The 16,355-nt window shown below is 55.0% G+C and overlaps 1 protein-coding gene across 3 annotated transcripts in view; it reads right to left on the reverse strand.

The window, feature by feature from the left end:
* MISP3 (MISP family member 3) overlaps positions 1-14,598 on the reverse strand; it is a 57,568-nt gene extending 42,970 nt beyond the window's left edge. The window contains exon 1 of one of the 3 annotated variants that reach the window (XM_073654341.1): positions 14,446-14,598. In XM_073654341.1, coding sequence (XP_073510442.1) covers positions 14,446-14,583 — 138 coding nt within the window. In that variant the 5' untranslated portion in view covers positions 14,584-14,598. Of the gene's footprint in view, positions 1-5,567; positions 5,678-6,033; positions 6,147-14,445 lie in introns of those variants that run through there. The other 2 variants (XM_073654343.1, XM_073654342.1) reach the window with 2 other exon arrangements.
* Between the last annotated feature and the right edge of the window lie 1,757 nt (positions 14,599-16,355).

The raw sequence follows: 16,355 nt of genomic DNA on the forward strand, positions 1-16,355 counted from the left end.
ACTCTGTCACTTCAGCCCAATCACCCAGCACTCTGTCACTTCAGCCCAAGCACCCAGCACCCTGTCACTTCACCCCAAACACCCAGCACCCTGTCAATTCACCCCAAACACCCAGCACCCTGTCACTTCACCCCAAACACCCAGCACTCTGTCACTTCACCCCAATCACCCAGCACCCTGTCACTTCACCCCAAACACCCAGCATTCTGTTACTTCACCCCAAACACCTAGCACCCTGTTACTTCGCCCCAAACACCCAGCACCCTGTCACTTCACCCCAAACACCCAGCACTCTGTCACTTCACCCCAAACACCCAGCACTCTGTCACTTCACCCCAAACTCCCAGCACCCTGTCACTTCACCCCAAACACCCAGCACCCTGTCACTTCAGCCCAAACACCCAGCACCCTGTCACTTCACCCCAAACACCCAGCACTCTGTCACTTCACCCCAAACACCCAGCACTCTGTCACTTCACCCCAAACTCCCAGCACCCTGTCACTTCACCCCAAACACCCAGCACCCTGTCACTTCAGCCCAAACACCCAGCACCCTGTCACTTCACCCCAAACACCCAGTACCCTGTCACTTCACCCCAAACACCCAGTACCCTGTCACTTCACCCCAAACACCCAGCACTCTGTCACTTCACCCCAAACACCCAGCACTCTGTCACTTCAGCCCAATCACCCAGCACTCTGTCACTTCAGCCCAAGCACCCAGCACCCTGTCACTTCACCCCAAACACCCAACACCCTGTCATTTCACCCCAAACACCCAGTATCCTGTCACTTCACCCCAAACACCCAGCACCCTGTCAATTCACCCCAAACACACAGCACCCTGTCACTTCACCCCAAACACCCAGCACACTGTCACTTCACCCCAATCACCCAGCACCCTGTCACTTCACCCCAAACACCCAGCATTCTGTTACTTCACCCCAAACACCTAGCACCCTGTTACTTCACCCCAAACACCCAGCACCCTGCCACTTCACCCTAAACACCCAGCACCCTGTCACTTCACCCCAAAAACCCAGTATCCTGTCACTTCACCCCAAACACCCAGCACCCTGTCAATTCACCCCAAACACCCTGCACCCTTTCACTTCACCCCAAACACCCAGCACTCTGTCACTTCACCCCAATCACCCAGCACCCTGTCACTTCACCCTAAACACCCAGCATTCTGTTACTTCACCCCAAACACCTAGCACCCTGTTACTTCGCCCCAAACACCCAGCACCCTGTCACTTTAACCCAAACACCTAGCACCCTGTTACTTCACCCCAAACACCTAGCACCCTGTCACTTCACCCCAAACACCCAGCACTCTGTCACTTCACCCCAAACACACAGCACCCTGTCACTTCACCCCAAACACCCAGCACACTGTCACTTCACCCCAATCACCCAGCACCCTGTCACTTCACCCCAAACACCCAGCATTCTGTTACTTCACCCCAAACACCTAGCACCCTGTTACTTCACCCCAAACACCCAGCACCCTGTCACTTCACCCTAAACACCCAGCACCCTGTCACTTCACCCCAAAAACCCAGTATACTGTCACTTCACCCCAAACACCCAGCACCCTGTCAGTTCACCCCAAACACCCAGCACCCTGTCACTTCACCCCAAACACCCAGCACTCTGTCACTTCACCCCAATCACCCAGCACCCTGTCACTTCACCCCAAACACCCAGCATTCTGTTACTTCACCCCAAACACCTAGCACCCTGTTACTTCGCCCCAAACACCCAGCACCCTGTCACTTCACCCCAAACACCCAGCACTCTGTCACTTCACCCCAAACACCCAGCACTCTGTCACTTCACCCCAAACTCCCAGCACCCTGTCACTTCACCCCAAACACCCAGTACCCTGTCACTTCACCCCAAACACCCAGCACCCTGTCACTTCACCCCAAACACCCAGTACCCTGTCACTTCACCCCAAACACCCAGCACTCTGTCACTTCACCCCAAACACCCAGCACTCTGTCACTTCAGCCCAATCACCCAGCACTTTGTCACTTCAGCCCAAGCACCCAGCACCCTGTCACTTCACTCCAAGCACCCAACACCCTGTCACTTCGCCCCAAACACCCAGTATCCTGTCACTTCACCCCAAACACCCAGCACCCTGTCAATTCACCCCAAACACCCAGCACCCTGTCAATTCACCCCAAACACACAGCACCCTGTCAATTCACCCCAAACACCCAGCACTCTGTCACTTCATCCCAAACACCCAGCATTCTGTTACTTCACCCCAAACACCTAGCACCCTGTTACTTCACCCCAAACACCCAGCACCCTGCCACTTCACCCTAAACACCCAGCACCCTGTCACTTCACCCCAAAAACCCAGTATCCTGTCACTTCACCCCAAACACCCAGCACCCTGTCAATTCACCCCAAACACCCTGCACCCTGTCACTTCACCCCAAACACCCAGCACTCTGTCACTTCACCCCAATCACCCAGCACCCTGTCACTTCACCCCAAACACCCAGCATTCTGTTACTTCACCCCAAACACCTAGCACCCTGTTACTTCACCCCAAACACCCAGCACCCTGTCACTTTACCCCAAACACCTAGCACTCTGTTTCTTTACTCCAAATACCCAGCACCCTGTCACTTCACCCCAAACACCTAGCACCCTGTTACTTCACCCCAAACACCTAGCACCCTGTTACTTCACCCCAAACATCTAGCACTCTGTTACTTCACCCCAAATACCCAGCACCCTGTTACTTCGCACCACATTACTAACTACCTTTTTCTGCACCTTACATGCCCAACACGTGTCACTACGTCACACCTTACATATCAAACACTCATAACTGCAGCATACACCCTGCATGTCCAACACCCATCACTACACCGCACACCCTATAAACCAATAGCTGTCACTACACCGCACACCTTACATATCCATCACTACACCACACACCTTACATATCCATCACTACACAGCACACCTTACATAGCCGTCACTACACCGCACACCTTACATACCCATCACTATACCGCACACCTTACATACCCGTCACTACACCGCACACCTTACATACCCATCACTACTCCGCACACCTTACATACCCGTCACTACACAGCACACCTTACATAGCCGTCACTACACCGCACACCTTACAAACCCATCATTATACCGCACACCTTACATACCCGTCAATACACCGCACACCTTACATACCCATCACTAGTCCGCACACCTTACATACCCGTCACTACACCGCACACCTTACATACCCGTCACTACACAGCACACCTTACATACCCATCACTACCCCGCACACCTTACATACCCGTAACTACACCGCACACCTTACATATCCACCACTATACCACACACCTTACATACCTATCACTACACCGCACACCTTACATACCTATCACTACACCGCACACCTTACATACCTATCACTACACCGCACACCTTACATACCCGTCACTACACCGCACACCTTACATACCTATCACTACACCGCACACCTTACATACCCGTCACTACACCGCACACCTTACATACCCGTCACTACACAGCACACCTTACATACCCATCACTACCCCGCACACCTTACATACCCGTAACTACACCGCACACCTTACATATCCACCACTATACCACACACCTTACATACCTATCACTACACCGCACACCTTACATACCTATCACTACACCGCACACCTTACCTACCCGTCACTACACCGCACACCTTACATACCTATCACTACACAGCACACCTTACATACCTATCACTACACCGCACACCTTACATAGCCGTCACTACACCGCACACCTTACATACCCATCACTATACCGCACACCTTACATACCCGTCACTACACCGCACACCTTACATACCCATCACTACTCCGCACACCTTACATACCCGTCACTACACAGCACACCTTACATAGCCGTCACTACACCGCACACCTTACAAACCCATCATTATACCGCACACCTTACATACCCGTCAATACACCGCACACCTTACATACCCATCACTAGTCCGCACACCTTACATACCCGTCACTACACCGCACACCTTACATACCCGTCACTACACAGCACACCTTACATACCCATCACTACCCCGCACACCTTACATACCCGTAACTACACCGCACACCTTACATATCCACCACTATACCACACACCTTACATACCTATCACTACACCGCACACCTTACATACCTATCACTACACCGCACACCTTACATACCTATCACTACACCGCACACCTTACATACCCGTCACTACACCGCACACCTTACATACCTATCACTACACCGCACACCTTACATACCCGTCACTACACCGCACACCTTACATACCCGTCACTACACAGCACACCTTACATACCCATCACTACCCCGCACACCTTACATACCCGTAACTACACCGCACACCTTACATATCCACCACTATACCACACACCTTACATACCTATCACTACACCGCACACCTTACATACCTATCACTACACCGCACACCTTACCTACCCGTCACTACACCGCACACCTTACATACCTATCACTACACAGCACACCTTACATACCTATCACTACACCGCACACCTTACATAGCCGTCACTACACCGCACACCTTACATACCCATCACTATACCGCACACCTTACATACCCGTCACTACACCGCACACCTTACATACCCATCACTACTCCGCACACCTTACATACCCGTCACTACACAGCACACCTTACATAGCCGTCACTACACCGCACACCTTACAAACCCATCATTATACCGCACACCTTACATACCCGTCAATACACCGCACACCTTACATACCCATCACTAGTCCGCACACCTTACATACCCGTCACTACACCGCACACCTTACATACCCGTCACTACACAGCACACCTTACATACGCATCACTACCCCGCACACCTTACATACCCGTAACTACACCGCACACCTTACATATCCACCACTATACCACACACCTTACATACCTATCACTACACCGCACACCTTACATACCTATCACTACACCGCACACCTTACATACCTATCACTACACCGCACACCTTACATACCCGTCACTACACCGCACACCTTACATACCTATCACTACACCGCACACCTTACATACCCGTCACTACACCGCACACCTTACATACCCGTCACTACACAGCACACCTTACATACCCATCACTACCCCGCACACCTTACATACCCGTAACTACACCGCACACCTTACATATCCACCACTATACCACACACCTTACATACCTATCACTACACCGCACACCTTACATACCTATCACTACACCGCACACCTTACCTACCCGTCACTACACCGCACACCTTACATACCTATCACTACACAGCACACCTTACATACCTATCACTACACCGCACACCTTACATAGCCGTCACTACACCGCACACCTTACATACCTATCACTACACCACACACCTTACACACCCAACATCCATCTCTACACCACACAACTTATATAACCATCACTACACCACACACCTAACACCCCGCCAATGTACCTCAGACATCTGGACTCCTGTCTTTGTCCATGAACTCCAAGGCTCTGCTCACACCACACTCTCAACACTCGTTCTACAAATCCAGACTCTTATCACTGCCCCGCACACACCCAGGTCTGATACTGCACTATAGACTCCAATTACCGTCACTTTAACCATACACCTAATCACCTTAACCAATTAATTCAACCCCCGCGGCTAACGGCACCCTGTTATTGCACCCTGCAAAGTAAGCACCCTGTCATTACACTCAGCAGTCTGTCACTACACCCTGTGCCTGTCACACCCCTAGACCTGTCGTTGCCCTTATAAACTCCTTATCCTACACCCCGCTCCTTGTAACAGCAGCGCACACCCTCAGCACCTTAATACTGGTCCTATCTTAGCACCCTGTCACCACATTCTGTATCCAGTTACTGCTTTCAACACATGAAGAATTGTATGACTGTACCCCTCAGCCACTTACCAACGTCACTGCACAACAGACAAAGATCCTGTCTTCCTTGCCCCATACACCCAGCAGCGTATTCCTGTTCCTCACGCACTAATCGTGCTGTCACTACACTCCACGCACCCAGCCACTGCACGACAGACAAAGAACCCCTTATACGCACACACCCAGTAGTTGGCATTACAGCCGTCTCCCTGTCTCTTCACCCAACGTACCCAATACACTGGCATTGCACCACTTACATCTAGACACCTGTCTCTGCTCTATAACCGCCATGCTCCTTGACTGTACACTCCACACACTCAGCTCCTGGTCCATACACCCCACACTCCCAGCTCCTGGTCCATACACCCCACACTCCCAGCTCCTGGTCCGTACACCCCACACACTCAGCTCCTGGTCCATACACCCCACACTCCCAGCTCCTGGTCCATACACCCCACACACCCAGCTCCTGGTCCATACACCCCACACTCCCAGCTCCTGGTCTGTACACCCCACACTCCCAGCTCCTGGTCCATACACCCCACACTCCCAGCTCCTGGTTTGCACACCCCACACACCCAGCTCCTGGTCCGTACACCTCACACACCCAGCTCCTGGTCCATACACCCTACACATCCATCTCTTGGTCTGTACACCCCACACTCCCAGCTCCTGGTCCATACACCCCACACACCCAGCTCCTGGTCCATACACCCCACACACCCAGCTCCTGGACCGTACACCCCACACACCCAGCTACTGGTCCGTACACCCCACACACCCAGCTACTGGTCCTTACACCCCACACACCCAGCTACTGGTCCGTACACCCCACACTCCCAGCTCCTGGTCTGTACACCCCACACTCCCAGCTCCTGGTCCGTACACCCCACACTCCCAGCTCCTTGTCCGTACACCCCACACTCCCAGCTCCTGGTCTGTACACCCCACACTCCCAGCTCCTGGTCCGTACACCCCACACTCAAAGCTCATGGTCCGTACATCCCACACCCCCAGCTCCTGGTCCGTACACCGTACACCCCACACCCCCAGCTCCTGGTCCGTACACCCCACACTCCCAGCTCCTGGTCTGTTACACCCCACACTCAAAGCTCATGGTCCGTACATCCCACACCCCCAGCTCCTGGTCCGTACACCGTACACCCCACATCCCCAGCTCCTGGTCCGTACACCCCACACTCCCAGCTCCTGGTCTGTTACACCCCACACTCCCAGCTCCTGGTCTGTACACCCCACACCCCCAGCTCCTGGTCTGTACACCCCACACTCCCAGCTCCTGGTCTGTACACCCCACACTCCTAGCTCCTGGTCTGTACACCCCACACTCCCTGCTCCTGGTCCGTACACCCCACACTCCCAACTCCTGGTCCGTACACCCCACACTCCCAGCTCCTGCTCTCTACACCCCACACTCCCAGCTCCTGGTCTGTACACCCCACACCCCCAGCTCCTGTTCTGTACACCCCACACACCCAGCTCCTGGTCTATACACCCCACACTCCTAGCTCCTGGTCTCTACACCCCACACTCCCAGCTCCTGGTCCGTACACCCCACACACTCAGCTCCTGGTCCATACACCCCACACTCCCAGCTCCTGGTCCATACACCCCACACTCCCAGCTCCTGGTCCATACACCCCACACTCCCAGCTCCTGGTTTGCACACCCCACACACCCAGCTCCTGGTCCGTACACCCCACACACCCAGCTCCTGTTCCATACACCCTACACATCCATCTCTTGGTCTGTAGACCCCACACTCCCAGCTCCTGGTCCATACACCCCACACACCCAGCTCCTGGTCCATACACCCCACACACCCAGCTCCTGGTCCATACACCCCACACCCCCAGCTCCTGGTCCGTACACCCCACACACCCAGCTACTTGTCCGTACACCCCACACACCCAGCTACTGGTCCGTACACCCCACACTCCCAGCTCCTGGTCTGTACACCCCACACTCCCAGCTCCTGGTCCGTACACCCCACACTCCAAGCTCCTTGTCTGTATACCCCACACTCCCAGCTCCTGGTCCGTACACCCCACACTCCCAGCTCCTGGTCTGTACACCCCACACCCCCAGCTCCTGGTCTGTACACCCCACACTCCCAGCTCCTGGTCTGTACACCCCACACTCCCAGCTCCTGGTCTGTACACCCCACACTCCCTGCTCCTGGTCCGTACACCCCACACTCCCAACTCCTGGTCCATACACCCCACACTCCCAGCTCCTGGTCTCTACACCCCACACTCCCAGCTCCTGGTCTGTACACCCCACACCCCCAGCTCCTGTTCTGTACACCCCATACACCCAGCTCCTGGTCTATACACCCCACACTCCTAGCTCCTGGTCTCTACACCCCACACTCCCAGCTCCTGGTCTGTACACCCCACACACCCAGCTCCTGGTCTGTACACCCCACACTCCCAGCTCCTGGTCTGTACACCCACACTCCCAGCTCCTGGTCTGTACACCCCACACACCCAGCTCCTGGTCTGTACACCCTACACTCCCAGCTCCTGGTCTGTACACCCCACAATCTCAGCTCCTGTTCTGTACACCCCACACACCCAGCTCCTGGTCTATACACCCCACACTCCTAGCTCCTGGTCTCTACACCCCACACTCCCAGCTACTTGTCTGTACACCCCACACTCCCAGCTCCTGGTCTGTACACCCCACACACCCAGCTCCTGGTCTGTACACCCCACACTCCCAGCTCCTGGTCTGTACACCCCACACACCCAGCTCCTGGTCTGTACACCATACACTCCCAGCTCCTGGTCTGTACACCCCACGCTCTCAGCTCCTGGTCCGTACACCCCACACTCCCAGCTCCTTGTTCGTACACCCCACACCCACAGCTCCTGGTCTGTACACCCCACACGCCCAGCTCCTGGTCTGTACACCCCACACCCCCAGCTCCTGGTCTGTACACCCCACACGCCCAGCTCCTGTTCTGTACACCCCACACACCCAGCTCCTGGTCTATACACCCCACACTCCTAGCTCCTGGTCTCTACACCCCACACTCCCAGCTCCTGGTCCGTACACCCCACACACTCAGCTCCTGGTCCATACACCCCACACTCCCAGCTCCTGGTCCATACACCCCACACTCCCAGCTCCTGGTCCATACACCCCACACTCCCAGCTCCTGGTTTGCACACCCCACACACCCAGCTCCTGGTCCGTACACCCCACACACCCAGCTCCTGGTCCATACACCCTACACATCCATCTCTTGGTCTGTAGACCCCACACTCCCAGCTCCTGGTCCATACACCCCACACACCCAGCTCCTGGTCCATACACCCCACACCCCCAGCTCCTGGACCGTACACCCCACACACCCAGCTACTGGTCCGTACACCCCACACACCCAGCTACTGGTCCGTACACCCCACACTCCCAGCTCCTGGTCTGTACACCCCACACTCCCAGCTCCTGGTCCGTACACCCCACACTCCCAGCTCCTTGTCCGTATACCCCACACTCCCAGCTCCTGGTCCGTACACCCCACACTCCCAGCTCCTGGTCTGTACACCCCACACCCCCAGCTCCTGGTCTGTACACCCCACACTCCCAGCTCCTGGTCTGTACACCCCACACTCCCAGCTCCTGGTCTGTACACCCCACACTCCCTGCTCCTGGTCCGTACACCCCACACTCCCAGCTCCTGGTCCATACACCCCACACTCCCAGCTCCTGGTCTCTACACCCCACACTCCCAGCTCCTGGTCTGTACACCCCACACCCCCAGCTCCTGTTCTGTACACCCCATACACCCAGCTCCTGGTCTATACACCCCACACTCCTAGCTCCTGGTCTCTACACCCCACACTCCCAGCTCCTGGTCTGTACACCCCACACACCCAGCTCCTGGTCTGTACACCCCACACTCCCAGCTCCTGGTCTGTACACCCACACTCCCAGCTCCTGGTCTGTACACCCCACACACCCAGCTCCTGGTCTGTACACCCTACACTCCCAGCTCCTGGTTTGCACACTCCACACACCCAGCTCCTGGTCCGTACACCCCACACACCCAGCTCCTGGTCCATACACCCTACACATCCATCTCTTGGTCTGTACACCCCACACTCCCAGCTCCTGGTCCATACACCCCACACACCCAGCTCCTGGTCCATACACCCCACACACCCAGCTCCTGGTCCGTACACCCCACACACCCAGCTACTGGTCCGTACACCCCACACACCCAGCTACTGGTCCGTACACCCCACACTCCCAGCTCCTGGTCTGTACACCCCACACTCCCAGCTCCTGGTCCGTACACCCCACACTCCCAGCTCCTTGTCCATACACCCCACACTCCCAGCTCCTGGTCTGTACACCCCACACTCCCAGCTCCTGGTCCGTACACCCCACACTCAAAGCTCATGGTCCGTACATCCCACACCCCCAGCTCCTGGTCCGTACACCGTACACCCCACACCCCCAGCTCCTGGTCCGTACACCCCACATCCCCAGCTCCTGGTCCGTACACCCCACACTCCCAGCTCCTGGTCTGTTACACCCCACACTCCCAGCTCCTGGTCTGTACACCCCACACCCCCAGCTCCTGGTCTGTACACCCCACACTCCCAGCTCCTGGTCTGTACACCCCACACTCCTAGCTCCTGGTCTGTACACCCCACACTCCCTGGTCCTGGTCTGTACACCCCACACTCCCAGCTCCTGGTCCGTACACCCCACACTCCCAGCTCCTGGTCTCTACACCCCACACTCCCAGCTCCTGGTCTGTACACCCCACACCCCCAGCTCCTGTTCTGTACACCCCACACACCCAGCTCCTGGTCTATACACCCCACACTCCTAGCTCCTGGTCTCTACACCCCACACTCCCAGCTCCTGGTCCGTACACCCCACACACTCAGCTCCTGGTCCATACACCCCACACTCCCAGCTCCTGGTCCATACACCCCACACTCCCAGCTCCTGGTCCATACACCCCACACTCCCAGCTCCTGGTTTGCACACCCCACACACCCAGCTCCTGGTCCGTACACCCCACACACCCAGCTCCTGGTCCATACACCCTACACATCCATCTCTTGGTCTGTAGACCCCACACTCCCAGCTCCTGGTCCGTACACCCCACACACCCAGCTACTGGTCCGTACACCCCACACACCCAGCTACTGGTCCGTACACCCCACACTCCCAGCTCCTGGTCTGTACACCCCACACTCCCAGCTCCTGGTCTGTACACCCCACACTCCCAGCTCCTGGTCCGTACACCCCACACTCCCAGCTCCTTGTCCGTATACCCCACACTCCCAGCTCCTGGTCCGTACACCCCACACTCCCAGCTCCTGGTCCGTACACCCCACACTCCCAGCTCCTGGTCCGTACATCCCACACCCCCAGCTCCTGGTCCGTGCACCGTACACCCCACACCCCCAGCTCCTGGTCCGTACACCCCACATCCCCAGCTCCTGGTCCGTACACCCCACACTCCCAGCTCCTGGTCTGTTACTCCCCACACTCCCAGCTCCTGGTCTGTACACCCCACACCCCCAGCTCCTGGTCTGTACACCCCACACTCCCAGCTCCTGGTCTGTACACCCCACACTCCCAGCTCCTGGTCTGTACACCCCACACTCCCTGCTCCTGGTCCGTACACCCCACACTCCCAGCTCCTGGTCCATACACCCCACACTCCCAGCTCCTGGTCTCTACACCCCACACTCCCAGCTCCTGGTCTCTACACCCCACACTCCCAGCTCCTGGTCTGTACACCCCACACCCCCAGCTCCTGTTCTGTACACCCCACACACCCAGCTCCTGGTCTATACACCCCACACTCCTAGCTCCTGGTCTCTACACCCCACACTCCCAGCTCCTGGTCTGTACACCCCACACACCCAGCTCCTCGTCTGTACACCCCACACTCCCAGCTCCTGGTCTGTACACCCACACTCCCAGCTCCTGGTCTGTACACCCCACACACCCAGCTCCTGGTCTGTACACCCCACACACCCAGGTCCTGGTCTGTACACCCCACACTCCCAGCTCCTGGTCTGTACACCCCACACACCCAGCTCCTGGTCTGTACACCCTACACTCCCAGCTCCTGGTCTGTACACCCCACGCTCTCAGCTCCTGGTCCGTACACCCCACACTCCCAGCTCCTTGTTCGTACACCCCACACCCACAGCTCCTGGTCTGTACACCCCACACTCCCAGCTCCTGGTCTGTACACCCCACACTCCCAGCTCCTGGTCTGTACACCCCACACTCCCAGCTCCTGGTCTCTACACCCCACACTCCCAGCTCCTGGTCTGTACACCCCACACGCCCAGCTCCTGGTCTGTACACCCCACACCCCCAGCTCCTGGTCTGTACACCCCACACCCCCAGCTCCTGGTCTGTACACCCCACACCCCCAGCTCCTGGTCTGTACACCCCACACTCCAAGCTCCTGGTCTGTACACCCCACACACCCAGCTCCTGGTCTGTACACCCCACACTCTCAGCTCCTGGTCCGTACATCCCACACTCCCAGCTCCTGGTCTCTACACCCCACACCCCCAGCTCCTGGTCTGTACACTCCACACTCCCAGGTCCTGGTCTGTACACCCCACACTCCCAGCTCCTGGTCCATACACCCTACACCCCCAGCTCCTGGTCTCTACACCCCACACTCCCAGCTCCTGGTCTGTACACCCCACACTCCCAGCTCCTGGTCTGTACACCCCATACTCCCAGCTCCTGGTCTGTACACCCCACACTCCCAGCTCCTGGTCTGTACACCCCACACTCCCAGCTCCTGGTCCGTACACCCCACACTCCCAGCTCCTGGTCTGTACACCCTACACCCCCAGCTCCTGGTCTGTACACCCCACACCCCCAGCTCCTGGTCTGTACACCCCACACCTCCAGCTCCTGGTCTCTACACCCCACACTCCCAGCTCCTGGTCTCTACACCCCACACTCCCAGCTCCTGGTCTGTACACCCCACACCCCCAGCTCCTGTTCTGTACACCCCACACACCCAGCTCCTGGTCTATACACCCCACACTCCTAGCTCCTGGTCTCTACACCCCACACTCCCAGCTCCTGGTCTGTACACCCCACACACCCAGCTCCTGATCTGTACACCCCACACTCCCAGCTCCTGGTCTGTACACCCACACTCCCAGCTCCTGGTCTGTACACCCCACACACCCAGCTCCTGGTCTGTACACCCTACACTCCCAGCTCCTGGTCTGTACACCCCACACTCTCAGCTCCTGTTCTGTACACCCCACACACCCAGCTCCTGGTCTATACACCCCACACTCCTAGCTCCTGGTCTCTACACCCCACACTCCCAGCTACTTGTCTGTACACCCCACACTCCCAGCTCCTGGTCTGTACACCCCACACACCCAGGTCCTGGTCTGTACACCCCACACTCCCAGCTCCTGGTCTGTACACCCCACACACCCAGCTCCTGGTCTGTACACCCTACACTCCCAGCTCCTGGTCTGTACACCCCACGCTCTCAGCTCCTGGTCCATACACCCCACACTCCCAGCTCCTTGTTCGTACACCCCACACACCCAGCTCCTGGTCTGTACACCCCACACTCCCATCTCCTGGTCTGTACACCCCACACTCCCAGCTCCTGGTCTGTACACCCCACACTCCCAGCTCCTGGTCTGTACACCCCACGCTCTCAGCTCCTGGTCCATACACCCCACACTCCCAGCTCCTGGTCCATACACCCCACACACCCAGCTCCTGGTCTGTACACCCCACACTCCCATCTCCTGGTCTGTACACCCCACACTCCCAGCTCCTGGTCTGTACACCCCACACTCCCAGCTCCTGGTCTGTACACCCCACACTCCCAGCTCCTGGTCTCTACACCCCACACCCCCAGCTCCTGGTCTGTACACCCCACACCCCCAGCTCCTGGTCTGTACACCCCACACCCCCAGCTCCTGGTCTGTACACCCCACACTCCCAGCTCATGGTCTGTACACCCCACACTCCCAGCTCCTGGTCCGTGCACCCCACACCCCCAGCTCCTGGTCTGTACACCCTACACCCCCAGCTCCTGGTCTGTACATCCCACACTCCTCGCTCCTTGTCACTGCATTCCAAACACCCAACACCCTTTGACTTCATTCCACATACCCAGAACTCTATCACTGCACCCCTTACCCATCTAGCACCCCATCAGTTTACTCTAGAAACCCAACCACCCCGTCTATGTTTTGTGAGCGCTCACCTGGCTGTCGCTCTCTCTGCAGCACCCGTCTCTCCCTCTCTCACCTTGAGTGTGTCCTGTGTTATTCGGTGGCACAATGAGCTGATTGTGTAATTTGGTGACTGGTTGTGACTGCCTGGTACCGAGGACACAGAAGGACACACATGAGGTATGAGCTTTCCCAAATCACTTACCTGTACTGCATACCTGGATGTCACCTGCCTGCAAAAAACATCAGCATATCCTGGTACTTTACAGTCAGGGCAGAACCTCCATGTGCACATGATGACACTAACATCTGGGGAACAAGCCTCCAAACTAAAGCAGAACATCTCTGGGGTTGGGAGGCAATGGTTGGCTGGATTTGGGAGCTGCTGCTCAGAAGATCATGCTCTCTAATTCATTGTAATATGGTCTGCCACAGAAGAATTAAGGAAAGGTTTGTTTGGCACAAACAAAAATTGGGTGAAGAATAAACCGGGACATAGGAGAACTGGATACTCTTCAAAGGCAAAAATATGGCGGCACTCAACGGTCAACAAAATGTAAGCCCTATATTGCATAGAATTTAAAAACAGTGTAAAGCGCAATGTGGAGTTCAGGAAAACATACGGACAACAGCCGTTTCGCTCCAGCCTTGAGCTTCTTCAGGGACAACCAACAACACACCTAGTTATACTGTATGATTGGATGACTACACACAACTCCTGTGACATAATCAATTATAGCCACAATTACATTGTATCATATTCACTAGAAAAATCACTTTAATTCGTTGTACTCATCGATCCCCAAGGGACCGGGCACATCCGTGCGGATAATGAAATGAACTTCTTTAGTAAGAGCAAAGTATGTTTGTCTCCAGATACCAAATTGCCATTCACTCGTTCAATTCCTGCAAATGACAGCACCCTAGGATTACTCAAATGTGCCTCCTGGAAATGCTGTACAATATTTGGGCAACCTATTCTTGTTCTGATCGATCGCACATGTTCCTGTATTCTCTTATAAAGTGGGCGGAACATCTTGCCTATGTAGTATCATCGACAAGGGAGAAACACCACATACACAACATGGCTTTTTTACATGTTATAAAATCGTGAACTACATTACTGATTAACCTCATAAGCAATATGTCATAGAGAAAAATTAAAAATCCATAAGACATATCCAGAACTGACACTCCAAACTCCTATGAAGTAGGTCTGCACATTGAACATGTGTAACTAATAATAGCTAGGGAGAGTGAAACTAATTAAATCAGGGGAAATAGAGAGATGATGCTTCAACCTCCTTTGAAGCAGAGACCCCCTGCAGTGATCAGATAATTACAGCAGGAAAATTTGCTGGCAAGAAGACAACAAGCCAGAGATCTGTTTACTCAGAGGTGGGAAAGTTTCTTTCCCAGGTATAGTGCTTCCTCTCATCAAAGAATCTTCTTAGACTTTTTGTCTTCGATGACCAGATATGAATATTGGAGTTTGCATTGATTCGATATCTATGGGATGTAGATTTTTGGCGTCGTAGCGAAGGGATGAACAGAACGCTTTAACTCACTGTAGGGCCATTATAACCCGTCTAACTTGATAACGGTCCGATGGATGGTGCTATCTATTTCATCTCTATCGAAAGGTAAAATCACGATAGGAAACATGATCACGATATCTACCACTTGGGACCTCCAGGGGCGAAAATATAGAGTAAGGTGGGGATCTCATAAAATTCTGAAGGGCCAAGTAAATCCCACAAACAACCTCCATATGAGCTCACCAGGGTGAGGTATGTGGGCATAATTTTGATTTACTAAAATGCAGAAATTGGATTTAGGTCCTTTGTCAGTCATTGGAAGGTACGTCTTGCTGTGGTTCTGTCCGTATTTTTATATGGAGTACCTCCCTCAGCTAAGTTCTGAGCCATTTCCGTGACATCACGATTAGTAATCCTCTTTCGTTATTCCTTTTTTTTTTTTTTTTATGTAATTATACAGTTATATGAAAAAGTTTGGGCACCCCTATTAATCTTAAGCTTAATGTTTTATAAAAATTGGTGTTTTTGCAACAGCTATTTCAGTTTGATATATGTAATAACTGTTGGACACAGTAAT

The sequence above is a fragment of the Phyllobates terribilis genome, unplaced genomic scaffold, assembly GCF_046119375.1.
Source record: "Phyllobates terribilis strain yellow unplaced genomic scaffold, ASM4611937v1 Scaffold_11__3_contigs__length_659146591, whole genome shotgun sequence".
NCBI classification, from domain to species: Eukaryota; Metazoa; Chordata; class Amphibia; order Anura; family Dendrobatidae; genus Phyllobates; species Phyllobates terribilis.